At 57.3% G+C, this 15,615-nt stretch overlaps 1 protein-coding gene across 1 annotated transcript in view; it reads right to left on the bottom strand.

The window, feature by feature from the left end:
* Positions 1–3,857: 3,857 nt before the first annotated feature.
* Positions 3,858–15,615, bottom strand: part of WDR1 (WD repeat domain 1) — a 50,666-nt gene continuing 38,908 nt past the window's right edge. Inside the window, exons 6-13 of the mRNA XM_019661145.1 lie at positions 14,104–14,224; positions 13,308–13,649; positions 11,650–11,806; positions 10,250–10,337; positions 8,743–8,853; positions 7,577–7,750; positions 5,918–6,062; positions 3,858–4,956 (exon numbers count right to left, since the gene is read on the bottom strand). Of these exons, the coding sequence (XP_019516690.1) occupies positions 4,850–4,956; positions 5,918–6,062; positions 7,577–7,750; positions 8,743–8,853; positions 10,250–10,337; positions 11,650–11,806; positions 13,308–13,649; positions 14,104–14,224 (1,245 nt within the window). The 3' untranslated portion in view covers positions 3,858–4,849. The remainder of the gene's footprint in view (positions 4,957–5,917; positions 6,063–7,576; positions 7,751–8,742; positions 8,854–10,249; positions 10,338–11,649; positions 11,807–13,307; positions 13,650–14,103; positions 14,225–15,615) is intronic.

Here is a 15,615-nt window from a genome sequence, read left to right as displayed (position 1 = left end):
CCACTCCCACCAGGCCTTTTTTTCCTGTGACACCTATCTTTCCCCTTGCTTTCATCCAGAAAGTAAGAAGGGAAGGATATAAGATGGAAGGAACCTCAGTGGTGAGGGGACTCGCTCCAGTCCTCTCATTTCTCATTATGAAGCGGGTGGTTTCCGGGATAAATAGACTGAGGTGGAGCGAGGTCTGGCAGAGCTGGGATTTGCCTATCAGCCTTGCCACTTATGAACTGTGTGACCTTGACTAAGATACTTAAGCTCACGGACCTCAGTTTATTCATCTGTAAAATGGGGGACCTAGTGCCAGCTGCACTGGACTGATGGGAAATTAACTCTGACAAGCTCTGTAGAGCGTTTGGCAAGGATGGGGACCCAGGCAGCTTGCAGCAATCGGCCACACAGCAGGAAGGTCCCCACACGTGTCCCCCCGTGGGCCTCTGTGAGAGTGTTTAGCTCGTGTGCCCAGGAGCAGGATTATTGGGTCTCAGATAATGAGTGTCCGTAATGTGACACAGTTTGCATCAGAATGTTCCCCCCTCCATATCCCCACCAACAGTATAAAAGATTACCCTTGCCAGAGAGAGAACCAGGCCTCCGGCATGCTAGCTCTCCCCACTGAGTCCCCTGAGAGTTTATCAGGTTCTCCCCATAGTTAAAGTACAACTGCAGCCACAAAACACAAGACAGCGAGCTACTCACGACCTCTGGTCTCGCTGGGACTTGGGGCCAGAACTGCCCTTGTGAGGAGCATTAATTCAAGCCTCACGTCACGCCCATGAAGTTCCCACTGGCTGGACTCCTGGTCCTACCTCCAAGGCACGGCTGGTGACTTAAGAACTTCCTTGAAGCTCCCTGACCTTTTCAGTACGAGGTCAGACAATTAAGTTCATGAACTCATCCTAGAAAAAGTGCTACACACCTCACTGCTGAATATCACTATGGTCACCTTCGAAGTCCTCCCCTTGGGAAGCTATGCACTGACGCCAGCGCCTGGTCCACCCTTCAAAGCAATTTTGGAGCTCTTTTTCTGGAATGGCCATCAGAGCTGTTGTATTCCCCTTGATGTCTTGAATGTCATCAAAATCTCTTCCTTTCAATATTTCCTTTATCTTTGGGTCAAGAAAGAAGTCATTGGGGGCCAGACCAGGTGAGTAGGGAGGGTGTTCCAATAGTTATTTGTTTACTGGCTCAAAACTCCCTCACAGACAGAGAGTGCCACGTGAGCTGGTGCATTATCCTGATACAAGAGCCATGAATTGTTGGCGAAAAGTTCAGGTCATCTAACTTTTTCACGCAGCCTTGTCAGCACTTCCAAATAGTAACCTTGGTTCATTCTTTCTCCAGTTGGTACAAATTCATGAATAATCCGATACCAAAAAAGGTTAGCAACATGGTTGCAACAAGTTTGCAAACTCAATTGTCAGACCTGTACATACCTCGTTCTCTTGTATATACGTAGGGAAGGGGTTTATGGGCTGCAGGGCAGATATGCGTTTAATTCTAGCAGACACAGCCACACAGTGGGAACCTGTATTTTTTATAAGGAGTTTCTGCTGCCGGTGGCCTCGGAGCATACTTTCAGAAACAGTACTGAGCGAAAAGCCCCATTACATGAGCGAATCCATTCCCTTTAGTTGGTCTTTGCTTGGGCTACGAGGAGGGAGGAGCTTGCTTACATTGAGATACCAGCTAGGTGATTTGAGGGAGATGGCAAATCAAACCAATACTATCTATTAGCACCTCTTTGGGACAAATCCTTGTAATTTACTTATTTTGCCCCAAAGAAGCAGCTGAGTAACAGGGACACTTGGATGGGGTTGGGGAAGTGAGAGGCCAGGTCAGTGTGCCATCAATCAAGCCTTGGGCTAGAATAGTTTCCGTGTAGAATGTCAAGTGCTTTTACCGCATCTGCTGGTAACAGAGATTTATGTCTGAGATCTCCCTGTGGGATAACGTCCCTTCCACTTACCTTAAACCAGCTAATTGCACAGCAGTTTGCCTGTGCCCTTAACAAGGCAGGTAGCTGGCAGAAGCCAGAAGACCATTCTTCCTGCTGGGCCCAGGAGGGCTGACAACAAAGGCCGTTACTGAGGAAGCTGTCTTCAGCCGACAGGCCATTTCAACAGGCAGCCAGCTTCTCTGAGGCCAGGCCAGGAAACGGCTTCGCGCTGCCGGATGGAGGCTGGGAAGGCCTGCCTGGTGTGCTGGCCACGCTCAGCTCCTGTGGCCCGTCTCCAGGGAGCCACGGATCCTTTCCGGTTCCAGTGTTTCCAGCAGACTGGCCGGCCTCGGCTCAACCGTGATCACAAGCTGCTCTCTGCTGTTTTCAGCTGAGCACTACAACCAGAGGCCTCAGCAAACACGGAACGGCAGGTGCCCAGGAACGGGCGAAGGGAGGCAGGCAGGAGTGGGAGGTGCGTATCATAGCAGCAGCTCATGAACCCTCAAAGGGGGAACATAACCCCCACCCCACCGCCAGGCTGGGTCTCACATCCCTCACTCAGGACCCACAGCTCCTTGCGCGTCCTCTGCCCTAATGACTGCGGAACACTGGGTTTCACCCTCCCCCTGCATTCTACAAACACGGTGAGTTCACATCTCATCTCCAAGCTGTGTCCCCCAAAGCAGACAGGTGTCTGACTCGTAGCAGATAATCAGTGAATATTTCACACATGAATGTGAATGAAAAACGATTGAGTGGACTCTGAATGAATAAAGTGAGGAAGCCAAATTATCATTATGTTCTTTTTAAGAGAATTAAGCTGGAAGATCACGGAGTTGCAAAGCACTTCTACCTAACAACAGAAGAACTCTAGCTATTTCAAAATGAAAAGGGTCCCTTTTTGTCTGAAGTGGCAATGTCTGTGATATTTTTAGTTGCCACAACTGGGGCAGCGGGTGTTGCCGGCATCTCGTGCGTGGGGGCCAGGGACACTGCCAAGCCTCCTGCAGGACCTGCCACAACAAAGAACCGTCCTGTCCAAACTGTTAGCTAGGGCTGAGGTTCAGAGATGGATGTAAGTGGCCAGCCACAGGGGCAAACTCAGAAAGCCAGGTCTTAATAGAAAAAGATTTTTACATTAAAGAGAGTTTGTAACTGTTCATCTCCTCAGAAGGAAGGAGTCCAAGCAAGAACAATGATGACATTAAACCCTGCCTCGGGTCTCTTCCAGAAGTCTCATCCTGAGTCCTGTTTGGCTCTGAGCGTCTTCCCCAGGCTTGAGGGACCGACCACCTGCCCAATTTTCCTCCTGTGATCTGCCCTGGTCTTGTCCTGGGGCACAGGGCACAGTGTGTTGTGTTACCATTAGCTGGATGCACTGTGTCTGGCTATGTGTACGTTACTGATCGCTAATTGCCCTTTCATCCTAATGACAGTACATCTGACACTGCGTTTACTGTGGGCCCAGCCTAGCTTAGGTTTACCTGGAGCCTCTCACATGCACAGCCAGCAGAGATGTGGACCTTATCACCATTTTGCACGAGGACAGTAGCGCACTGTGGTAGACACTGCGAACAGCCCCAATATGCATCCCATCCTTGCTCTCTCTGAGTCAGCTTAGGACAGGCTCTGCTGTGCTAATAATGAAATCTCAGTGGACTGGTGGGATAAGGGTCCAGTTTTCAGTTCACAAATGAAGAAATTTAGGCCCAGAAATGAAGGCAGGTGGGGTGGCCCCAGTCACAGGGATTTGGTGGTCGGGATGGGGGTGCATCCAGGAGACTCGCTCTCACCAAAAGGTGATCCAACATCTTCGGTTCCCAAACCGTCTCCCTGAGGCAGCAGGTGAGACACCCAGAGCCACGAGGGTCCGTGTGCCCCACCCCCCACATGCCCCCACCACACAGAGTCAGTGATCCACAATGAAGAGAAAAGATATTTAATTATCTCTCGATCTAGTCTCGTAAAGCGCTCAAAGTGTTTTCACAAGTGCAGGGAGGGGGATTGCTCTCAGCCAACATTTACCAGTGATTCCGACACACGCAAAGAAACTCCAAATCACCGTGCTTTATACTTACTTTTAATTTCTGCACTGAAAAAGAAAAGGCAGGTGAAAAGGATGACAGCTTACAGTGACTTCATCTTTAACTTTAAATTAACCTTTGTTCTCGGGGACAGAAGGGGGAAAGAAAGGCGGGAAAACATCAAAGCATGACAGTGAAATGGTGACCAAGACACACCTCAGTCTGGCTATCAAGGGCTCTAGATTCCTGGACACGGCGCCCTCGGCCCGCTAGCTTGTAAACAATGACAGGCAACAGTTAGGACACAATTTAAAAACAAAAAACAAAAAAAACCCCTCACGATTCCATTTTTAAAATGAAGCACAAAAACTGACAGTGAAATACAAGGTCACATGTGTGCCCGTCTGCTGAGGAGCTTTCTGGAGGTGGCCACACGGTGTGGGACACGCTCCGGGACCAGGTGACACCTGTGCCAGAGCTCCGGCTGAACGCACGGTGCACCCTCCTCCCAGCGCAGCCGCGGTCTGCAGGTGGGGGTGGGACAATCTCCTGGGACGGCAGGAGCCACGGGAGCGGGTCTGTGTGTTTTCGAGGCTCTGCCTCTGGAATGTTCCGCACGCGGGCTGCGCTGGGCGGGGGGTGTGAGTTATGCTCCGCAGTTTAAGTGCTCACCTTGTTTTTATGTGCAAACTGTCACTGTCTAAAGCTTTCAGAAGGACGTGTACAGATACCAGCACCCTGCAGAGACGCGGGTTTCGGGAGTTGGGGCACCTCCCTCCTGAGTGGGGTGGGGATGCGGGGGCGGTACAGAAATATTTAGAGAAATGCCGTTCTGCCGCGGTTAGACTCTAGTCCCTGATTCGGTCCGTCCGAAGGCGGGGGGTCCTCAGTAGGTGATTGTCCACTCTTTGACGGAGGCGTCGTGGGAGGTCGTGACCAGCGTGTGCTCGTCCAGCCAAGCCAGGCTGCTGACGTGGTGGAGCCTGTGTGCATCTAAGAAAAAAAGGATACTTTTAAGGAAAGTCCCGTTTCTCTGTGCCTATGTACACCTCAGACAAGGAAGATGTGACCACGTGTGTCAAAAACCAGCAGTGCCCCCGAGGGACCGCACTCAGATCCTCTCAGAGGGACCCGAGTCTAGTGACAGGGATGGGAGCAGACACTGGCGGCACTGCCCTCGATGGGCACAGTCCCACCTGGGGCTACGAGCCACGTGGGACGAGCGCCTGTGACATGAGCTACCGCCACACGTGTTAACAGTATGTTGGGTTAAATTAAACTGACTAATAAAACTAACTTACACCAGCTTCTTTTTTAAACGTGGCTGCTACAAAAACGTACAGTGCACACGAGGCTATTATGCTTCGACTGGACACTGCTGTCACACAGAGTGCGGGACTGAGGAGGCGGGGAAGGGAAGGGGTGCTGGTCTGAATGTGTGTCTCCCAAAGTTCGTGAGGTGAAAACCTAAGTTAGCCCAAGGTGACAGGGCGAGAATTAGGTCGTGACTGGGAACAGCCCTTGCAGGAGAGACCAGAGCTCCTCAGCCCTTCCACCGCGTGGGCACCCAGCGAGACGTCTGCACCCCAGAACAGGGCCCTCGCCCTGACCTCAGGTTCCAGCCTCCAGACCTGGGAGCAAGTCATCTCTGCTGCTTTTAAGCCACCCGCCCGCGGGTTTCTGTTCGAGCTGCCTGAACGGACTAAGACAGAAAGAGATGGCCAGTGAGGCCCCGTGACTCCGCACGCGTCTGGTGCACGCAGACCGCCTGCTATCGTGCCAGGAACACCTGGTCCCTGAGTGTCCGGCACGGGCTGCCCGCAGAGCCCGGGGTCTGACGGAGGAGCGCCACAGCTCCACAGGGGCACAGAAGGGGCACCGGAGCCCTGGGGCCGGTGCCTGGGAACGGCGCTGCGGGAGCTGCCTGGGTAGCCGAGGCGGGTGCGCAAGTCACCTTGGATCTTGACCCTGGTCTCGGGGTCGCTCAGGGTCCAGACGTACACCATCATGTCCATGCCACCTGAGGCAAAATGCTCATTGTCCGGTGACCAGGCCAGGCAGACGATCTTCGCGTGGTGTCCATAGAAAACGTTGTTCTCCTAGGTGCAGGTTGAAAATAGAGGTGGTAGGTCAGAGGCCAAGCAGCATGTCATCTAACCCTCATGGGGACAGCGGGGACAGACAACTCTTCCTAACTCACGGCCCCCTCGTAACACCACCACGAGGTGCCTGCTACTTGAAGGTGAAGCCCAACTTTAAAAGGCAGCCACTGCCCCCCCTCCCCCCCCCCCCCGGACGGCCCTCAATCACAGCATGACTCCCGCTCACCTTCAGAGCTCTCACCCCAGTGAGGGGACAGAAATGCCCGTGAGAGAAATACAGAAACGGAGGAGGCCCTCCCCTCCCGAGCCAGGGGTGGCCCGGGATGGCCACAGTCTTTGCATGTGGCCACTTCTAGGAGTCTCAGCCTTGAAGCACTGTCTCACTAAGGGGTTTCTAACACTTTGGGAGGCTTCCCATGTTGTTCTTAATCCTAAAACAGTCAACTTAACCAGAATTTTCTTTCTCAAGTCTGTCTATTCCATCTTCTGTTGATTCTACTCTTATGGGTTACTCAATGTCTTAAAGGAGGCCTGTTATATGCAAATGAAATCACTTAAAGTGGGATCAATGTGGTACCACAGACAGGCACCTGGGGGAGGGGCTTGATCTTGGCAGCGGTTTGGGTTATAGGCAAGTGCCCGCAAATTTGTACTTTCATTCACTTCTGCCTTCTATTATATGCACAGTTTACAGTAAAAGATAAAACTAAGAAATGGGTGAACTCTAGTTAACAATTCATAAGCTGAAGTATTTAGGGGAAAATGTGCAGATGGCTTGTAATTTACATTAAATGCACAAAAAACCTAGCTTACTGAGTGGGTGATAATGTGACATAGTAAAATGTTAATGGGAGAGTCTAAATTATTTCAACTCCCTGTAGATTTTAAAACTGCCGCAGGTGTTGGGGGGGAGGGGGAAGTGGGGGGGAGGGCCCAGGGACAGGAGACGGGATACTATCCCGTGCTGCCTGTGCCGGTCACACCAGCTCTCACACCCACCAAGGGCCTGAATCCCGCCAAGCAGTGTCTTGTTTGTGCACTGGGACAGGCGCCGCCCAGGGCTCAGTTCTGGTGACGAAACAGGCCTCTCGCCCTTTGTCCTCGGCTGTCCCCCACGCCCCGTCCGGCACGGAGCAGGACGAGCCTCCAGGCGCCTTGGCAACGGGGCCCCTCACCGGCACCTGCCACCGCCCAAGCGCAAGGCAGCGTCGGGAGGGTCAGTGCCACTCTGTACCGGACTTCAAATGGCAACGAGCCAAGCAACAGCCCTCACTCAAGCCCTTCGACACAGGAGAAGAGGGTCTAAGGCCAGGTCACTTCAGCAGGCCGACCAGCTGAGCTCGTCAGCCCATCTCCACAGCCGGCCCCGCTGCCACCCAGGTCCCGAACTTTTTGGCCACTGTGAGCTATCTCACCAAGACCACAGGCTCCTGGGACAGGAGAAAAGCCACGGCCCGCACCCGCCACCTGCCCTGCCCAGCGTGGGGACAGAGGACTGACTGCCCACTTACCGAGTAGCCGTCGGCCACGCTGAAGACTGTGACCACCTTGCTGGCGTCGCACACGGCGAGGAAGGCGCCGTCGTGGGAATACGCCAGGTCAGTCACAGGGCCCTTGGCCTCCAGCAGCTTGTCCTCGTCCTTCATCGTGGTGCCCAGGATGGAGTACAAGCGGACGCTCCCATCCTGCGGGGCGCAGGGCAGTGAGCCACTCCCCGGCACGCGCTCACTTCTCCCGTTCCCTCCCTCCCTCTCACTCAGGGAGCAGGCCAAGTGCGGGGTCCTGGGCATCCCCGACTGAGTCGGCGTGTCTGGGTGCTCGGGGTCTGCATACTTTACAAATACTCCAGAAAGTTCCAGTGCAGGTGCTCACAGGCCAAGCCCTGAGAAACACCTGCCTGGCACCTGGCCCTTGCGCTCTGTACCCCGCCCCCAGGACCCCGCGGGCTCCTTCAGACACCTGGCTCAGTCTGGCAAACTCCCACCCTTGTGCTGGCCCGAGAGCCCCTTCTTGGGGAAGGTACACCTGCTCTTTCAGAAGGCCCGTGCCACTCTGCCCACAGGCTGTCCCCAAGCCCCAGGGGTCCCCGAGTCAGGGGCACTCATGGCCAACCTCTGCCCAGCTCTCCTCAGCTGCAGCCTCGGGGAGGGGGCTGAGCATCTATGTTGATGGTTCCTCCTGCGCCCAGGGAGCCTCGCCAGGGTGGACGCAAGCAGGGCACCTCCCCTGCAGGGCAGGGAGCCCCTCGGGCCTGGCCCTGAGAACACTAACGCTCGCTGGGGTGAACTGCTGAGGGTGGCGACGGGGGGCAGGTGGGCTGGACTGAGAAGGGAAGGGGGGCACCTGGGGTAGGTGGCGCCCCTGCACCTGCGCGAGGCCACCATGGGAGGCACACCCGGGACCAGCCCGCCCTCCGGGGCAGCTGAGCTGTCCGTATTCCAAGGACAATTCAAAGTCTCCTGGCTGCCCAGGACGTCCCTTCCTCGGTGCCCCAGGCCGTGAGCTCCCAGCACAGCCCGCCTCACTGTCCGGGACCCTGTCTCCATCTCCCTGTCGCACTTGCCAGGACGAGCACTGCCAGGGGCTGCCTGAGGCAGCCGTGCCTTCACACAGCTCGTGTCACCCCCAAACTGCCTACACGCCCCAGGGCAGAAGGCGTGGAGAATAAGGGCCTTACCGAGCCCCCCACAGCCACCATGTCGCCGCCGGGATGCACCGCCACCACTTCGGGCTCGTAGCCGGGGTTGTCGATGCTGAAGCACTTCTTCTGGCCTTTCAGCAGGACGATCTGGAAACACACACGCAGGCACGTCGCTCAGCCTGGGCCGGGGCTCCAGCCTCAGCCCCACGACCCTGAGCTGTGCTTCCTCCCTCCTCAGTCAGTGGGACAGTGACAGTTCTGAGTCACAGTATCGCAGTCACCACTCCGCTCTTGCTGCTCTCACCACTACGAGCACCGACTCCTTGGGAAGCCACCTGATGCTTCAACAACGCACACAATAAATGTGCTTTGCTGACCAGAGTTCTCATGAGGTTCAAGAGGACAGAAGCACTTGGAAGGAACAAGCTCTGAACCAGCGCTGATGTCCACACACGTGGCTACGAGTGTTGCATGAGTTACATCCCCAGGAGACGGCAGATCACCTCCCCATTATATAGAGGAGATAATGGGGTACAGAGCGCCTGCCACGTGCCCAGAGCCTGCTGCCATGCTCACCTGCAAAGCCAGGTGTTCTGACAGAGCCGGGAAAGAGCCCACCCCTCGGAGAGGCACCCGCCTGCCCGTCCTGCTGGAGGACGCCTCCCAGTGTTCCCCACCCCTCAGGCCTCCAAGCCACTTACTCCCTGGACGCCCACTGACCACCCAGGCTGTCTGCACTAACCGCCTGGCGGGAAGCTCGTGTTATCTAGGACACAGGGAATCCATTCTCCCCGAAGCAATTAAGTTCAGAGAACAGAGGAGGGGCTGTGGGCCGTAACGGCGGCTTTCTTTAGCAGGATCTGTCACTCGTGCCAATGGGGGCTCAGTCACACCTGCCTCCTCTGATCCACGCACTGGGATGCCCAGGTCTGCTGACAGACGGCATCTGCCGCAGAGCAGACTCCTGCATAAAGTGGGTCAGGCGTGGGGCTCAGTCCAGGCGCTTCATCCCAGAAATTCCCGAAGAGAAGGCATGAGAGACCCCGCCGTCTCAAATGAGAACAGCAGCTCCACTCTGGCCTGGTGCCCCTGCCATCGTGTGGCCTTGGGGAAGTCACCAGGTCACTCTACACTTCAGCCTCCTCGTTAATGAAAGGAAATTTCCTAAGATACAAGGAGCCCGACACGTACTTCCTCACAATCCTCCCTGTGAGCTGTGACACGAACACGAGTGAAGACAGAGCCGCCCCTACTGTGCCTCCCGCAGGCCTCATGGCCGATGGACACACAGGGTGGACACTCGAGTGCGGGCTCTGACCAGGCTGCCAGGCTCCAATCCCAGCTCTGCCCCTCGCCAGCAGCTTGCCCCCGTGCCTCCGTCTCCTCGCCTGTGAGGAGGGGTCACACTGCGCGGAACTGACAGGACAGCTGGGGAGAGAACGTGCGAGGCCCTCACGGAACACAGTGCTCAATACAAACGTCTGTCCGTCCACTGTCCACGGCCGGGAGTGGAACGGGCGTGCAGCTGCCCCTCCCCGCCTACCTGGCCGATGCACACGACCACCGTGTATCCTCCGGGGCCCACAGCTACGCACTTGGGTTGAACGTCCAGTTTCACGACTCCCTGTCCGCTGTTAGCGAGAAGGGAAAACACGTTACTTCCAGACTAAGAGGCTCAGTGTAGCTTTACACCCACAACCACTCGGGAATTTCTTGCAGAAGGAAATTCTACTGCAACCTGAACAGAAGGAGCAGTTTGCTGACCACGGGAGGGGGTAAAAGACGACTCACAAACTCTGGGAGGAAGGTTAGAAATCACGATGGGTTCTGGGGCGTGAGAAGGGGTGGCAAGGGGCGGCAAAGGGAGTAAGTTCTGTTGCTCTTTATCTCTGGTAGGTACCCGCCACTCCAGACTGCCCAGTCACCGCTTCTGTCCCCACATGTTAGCCTAAGACCCTGGCGTTTCCTGGGTGCAGGCGAAACTGCGCTCTGCTCCCGGCTGCCAGCCATCGCTCACCTTCGCTTTTGGCTAATGCTGTGAAATGCTTCCTAGAAATATTTGCGCACACACACACACACACACACGCCTCTTGAAAATGGTAAACTGGAAAATTCCAAGTAACTGGGCCCAGCGAGGAGTCCCAAAGGCTTGGTGGACAGGCATCTGTGACAAGGTGATCAGGCTGTGGCTCTGCTCTGGTTCTTCTCATCAGCTGACACTCAGGGCGGCAGCAGGCCCCCAATGGGAAGGCAATGTTGGGGGCCACCACGAGGCAGCAGAAAGGACTGGGGCCATGACACCAGAGTTCTGGGGCAGCTTCCGCACTTATCCTGAGGCTTGACTGACTCACAACGCCCAGTCACGGCAGGCAAGCGAGGCCCACACAGCACGCATGTTCCCTGCGGTTAGGTGTCATGTCTGGTGCGAGGGACACCACGCGTCTGCCATCTCCGGGAGGAGAGTGGGTCCAGATAACCAGACTGAGGCCGAGAGGGGCTGGTGTGGGGTGTGGGCGCTGGAGGCCGAGTCTGTACTCTCATAAGCAGGTACGTGGACACTGCTTTCTCCTTCCCCTCACCTGAAAGCTGCACATTAATTGTTAAAGCCACTACCCCGGCTCCAGTGACTGCCAGCCAGTGGCAGCAAAGCAAACTTGACACCACCTTTCATTCCCATCTCTTGGGTGCCTATCTGTCCCTGTGTAGCACCTGCCAAGTGCCAGCTGCCTCTCAGGGCCTCACCGGCTCCTTGGTCACCTGCCATACTGATGAGGGACAGCCGAGGAGGCGGCGCGGGACAGACGTTCCCCCCAGCTGCCCAGTCTATACCTGGTCATGTCTCTGCAGGTCACCTGGACTCTAACAGCTCCTGGCTGAGGGCTCAGGGACAGGCCCTGGTGGGCCAAGGCCCCCACCCCGACCCCCTGCCCCTCCTGCACTCACCTGTAATCCCGCAGCGTGAGGCTGGTGTACCGCACCGTGTCGTCCATGCTGCAGCTCACCAGCTGCCCGGACTCGTCCACGGTCATCCTGGACACCTGATTCGTGTGGCCCTTCCCAGCAAAGGCGTCATTCTCCCCCGTCTCGGAATCCCAGTAATGTGGGGCGCCGTCAAGGAAAAGCCGGACTCCGCAGGATGTGGGGTGTCCCCCGGGAGCCCAGGGCCAATCCCTCACCCCGGGGAGCACGAGAGGCAGGCCAGTGTGCACCGGGCCTGAGACAAGCTCCCCATGCACGCGCAAGCCAGCGGGTCGTTTATAGCCCCAAGTGCCCAGTCACACAGGCCAGCGGAGCAGATCGCAGAACTGCACACGCCACACCCCGACCTGGAGGCCACGGACATGGTCGTGATGGACCAGCGCCCCCCACCCCGAGGCTTTAGAAGGACGGTGCTGTGTAACTGAGCCAGCGCGCCTTGTGTTCTTCCTGGAACCTGCTGCTGAGCCCGTGACTGCCGGCGCTCTGGCTGTGGCCCACTGCTAAGCCCGTGGCCGCCCAGGCGCCCCAGGGAGCACCCGGGCTGACCCACCTTGCAGGGCCGTGTTGTGAACTCTGAGCTCCAGGTGCTTGGGTGTGAGGTGTGTTTCAAGTTATGAGATTCTGCATTTACATCAGAAGAATCTCATTTCCTATGAAGGTTACTGTGCCCTTGAGGAAGCCTGGGAGCGTCCCCCTGACGCGTTCTATGACAGGACCCCAGCCAGCCACTGAAGGGAATGGCGAGTATCAGAGGTTGACGTCCAGGGGCACTGACATGGGCTGGAGATGAGTCAGGAGGGGGCGACGTGGGGCCAGCTGGACGCGGTCAGGCTGGGCAGACCTGAACACTCCCCCAGGAGAGAAGCGGATTCTCGTGCCTTCTCTCCGACTGTACCCTACGTCTTCTCACATTTAACAGGGCAGACGCCTGACCCCTCTCTCAGGACTGCAGAGGCGTGAGGAACGGGAGTTCCCAGACAGGTCCTTCCAGAAGGTTTAGCAGCACGGAGATCAGAAAATGATTTACACAAAGGCAGCTTGATGACGCCCCCCCCCCCTGGAAGCCAGGCCTGGTGCCTGGGCATCCTATGCACACCTGCTCCAATGCCTACATGGCCCTGGGAGTGGGGGTTACTAGCCCCAGGCCACACATGGGGGTGGGGTGGTAAGGGCCACTACACGCGCCTCCAGGGACCGTCTCAGAGAGGGGCTGCAAAGGACCCGACCAGGAGAAGAGATCTGGGCGCCAGCTCCAGCCCTGCTGCCGACAAGCACTGTGCCCTCGGGGAAGGCACTGGAGCCATCTGAGCTTGTTAAAACAAGGGGGGTCTACTCAAAGTCCATTTGAATCTATGACTCAATAACGCGACTGCTTGTGAGAGGGACAAGGCATCAGTGTCACTACTGGGAGAAGATCAGAGAAGTTCAGAACCACTCGAAGCTGCACAGCAAGGAGTGAGCCATCGGGTCAGGAGCGTGGCCGGAGCGCGGACACAGGCACATCTCAGTGGCCACGGCTGCTCGGAGCGGCTCCTGCCAGCTGGCTGGCCGCCTCTCGTGGGGACGGGAACCCCCACCTCTCCTGCCAGCGGCTCCAGGGCTAGCTGTGAGTCAAAGGATATTAATGTGCCCGTCGTGGCTCCCAGAATAGATGTAGGACTTGCCGCCGTTTTTATGCACCGTCAGGCACTGGATTGATTTGCTGTGACCCTGTGAAGGAGAGAGACAGGGCGGGGTGAGTTGAGGACAAGCCAGCCTGCCTCTGCGACTTGCCAGTCGCTTTACTGACTTCGCCCAGGCGTGAGGAGGCGGCGGGAGGTCCCCAGCCCCACAGCTGACGTGTGCCGAGAGCCTGCAGCCTGGTGGGTCTACCAGCAGCCCCCGCCAGCTTTTCCCACTGACCATCTGGGCAAACCCTCCCTCCAAGGCACCTAATGCCCACTGGGCTGAGGGCACCGGTCTGTCTAATCAGAGCCCCAGCAGCTGAGCACCCCGTCTGTGCAGCCTGACCCCGGCACCCCCCCATCATTGCTCACACTCATCACGAACGAGGACCAGCCCCCACCTTGGGCTGAGCCTCACAGGAGAGGAAGCAGCAGAATCAGCATCGGTCTCACAAATGCCGACGCGGGGCCTCCCGGCCACCTGGAGACCCACAGACCCAGAACCACGGCTCGCCACTCGAGCTTCAGCCCCCACACCCCCCAACCTCCCCGACTGGCAGTGGTGTGGTGGGCGCAGGGGCTCCTCCACGACCAGACACCTGCTGCATGAGAGCAGCGGCGGGCTGTGCACTGAGCATCTCCTGGGATGGAAACATGGGCTGAGGGCTGGTCTAACCAGCACCCCCCGAACCCCCCCTGGAGGCAGGCGGGACTCCCCGTCCCTTATCAGCAGTGCCCAGCAGCCCGGTGGCACCATTCCCACACGGGGCTTTCTTCCAGGAACTGCCCAGTGTTCCATGGCGCTCCATTTGTTGCCATGATGTGGGCTGTATCTTCAGAGAAAGGGTCACACAGTTCTCGGGACTGGCGAACCACTGAAGGGGCACAATGGGTCACGGCCACCTCAGGTCTCCTTCCAGGACAGTGACCTGCCAGCCCTGTTACTTAGAGCGCTGGCCTCACGGCGGTCTTAACTCTGTGCAGCCTGGGGCCATGGCCTCCCCTGGGAACTTGTGAGAAATATGAGATGCACCCTCAGTGAGTGTGGGGGCCGCAGCCCAGACACCATGTTCTAACAAGCCAGCCACTCAGGTGACTGGTGTACCTTCCAGCTCAATAAGCAGAATCACCTGGGAACGTCTAACAGCCCTGATAGCTGAAAGCCACCTGACCGAGTCTCTCTGCAGCCAGCCAAGAATCGCGCTTCAGCGGAAGCTCCCCGTGACTCCCATGCACAGGCTGGGAGCCGCTTTCTAACTCCTGCCTCTGGCTCACACACAGCTTGCGCTCAGCACTAGCACCAAGCAGTGGAGGGAGGGGGAAACGTGGAGTTTCTTTTCTGACAACTATAAAAGCCCGTGGGATGCCCTGAGCTGACTTGGGGGAGAGAAGCACCAGGAGGCCTGCCCTGTGCCTGTGCCACCGGCGGCAGCGACAGCGGCAGGAGCAGTCAGGCCCGCGGTGCCAAGACACGAGGCGACATGTGGACGGCCACCTGGGCCCACTGCAGGGGCGAACGGCCCATGAGGAGCTGCTCCTCTGGGCAGAGGAGGTGCACCAGCAGCAATGCCTGCACCTCTCGGGCAGTTCCTCTCCATCACACCTGGAGGCCATGATGTGACTGCCCCCTCCCCAGCTCCATTTCACACTTTCATTTCATCCTTGTCACACGGGGCTGGGAGCCTGTCATCGTCCTAATGCCCTCAGGGCCAAGTTAAGCAACCTTCGTGAGAGCAGATGGCACAGGGTGGCAGGGAGGACGGATGGGGCTGTTGTACTGGGTCAGCCCTTCCCGTCAACACCCCCGCCAGGACAGGACACGGTGAGCACCCGGCTAACTGGGCTCAGGAGCCAGTCACACAGCGGAAAGCAACTGGGCGAGAAACACTGTGGCCTGCCACCTGGAGGGCCAAAAATGACGCTGGGGGCTGCTGCCAGGATGGGGTACACATGGAGCCTGGATGTGAATCCCCTCCCTTGAAATTGTGGCTCTGGGTCCTTAGAGAGGGTCACCCACCCCAGGCCCCAGAGCAGGCAAGCCCTGCCCCGAGCTCCCACTCCCGACGATGACATCCCCGACCCCCTGGCGGAGGCAGGGTCTGCAGCGGGCGGCCCCAGGACACAGGAGCTCCTGGTGTGGCTGCAAGTTTCCTGCGATGACAGAATCACCAGGGCTGACAGAGGGAGAAGGTATGACCCCCACCCAGAGGGGACATGGGGCAGATCCTGGTGACCAGATGGCCTGAGCAAGCACTCCAGGTGACAG

The sequence above is a fragment of the Hipposideros armiger genome, unplaced genomic scaffold, assembly GCF_001890085.2.
Source record: "Hipposideros armiger isolate ML-2016 unplaced genomic scaffold, ASM189008v1 scaffold_337, whole genome shotgun sequence".
Classification (NCBI taxonomy): Eukaryota; Metazoa; Chordata; class Mammalia; order Chiroptera; family Hipposideridae; genus Hipposideros; species Hipposideros armiger.
This window is presented reverse-complemented; position numbering and strand designations above follow the sequence as displayed.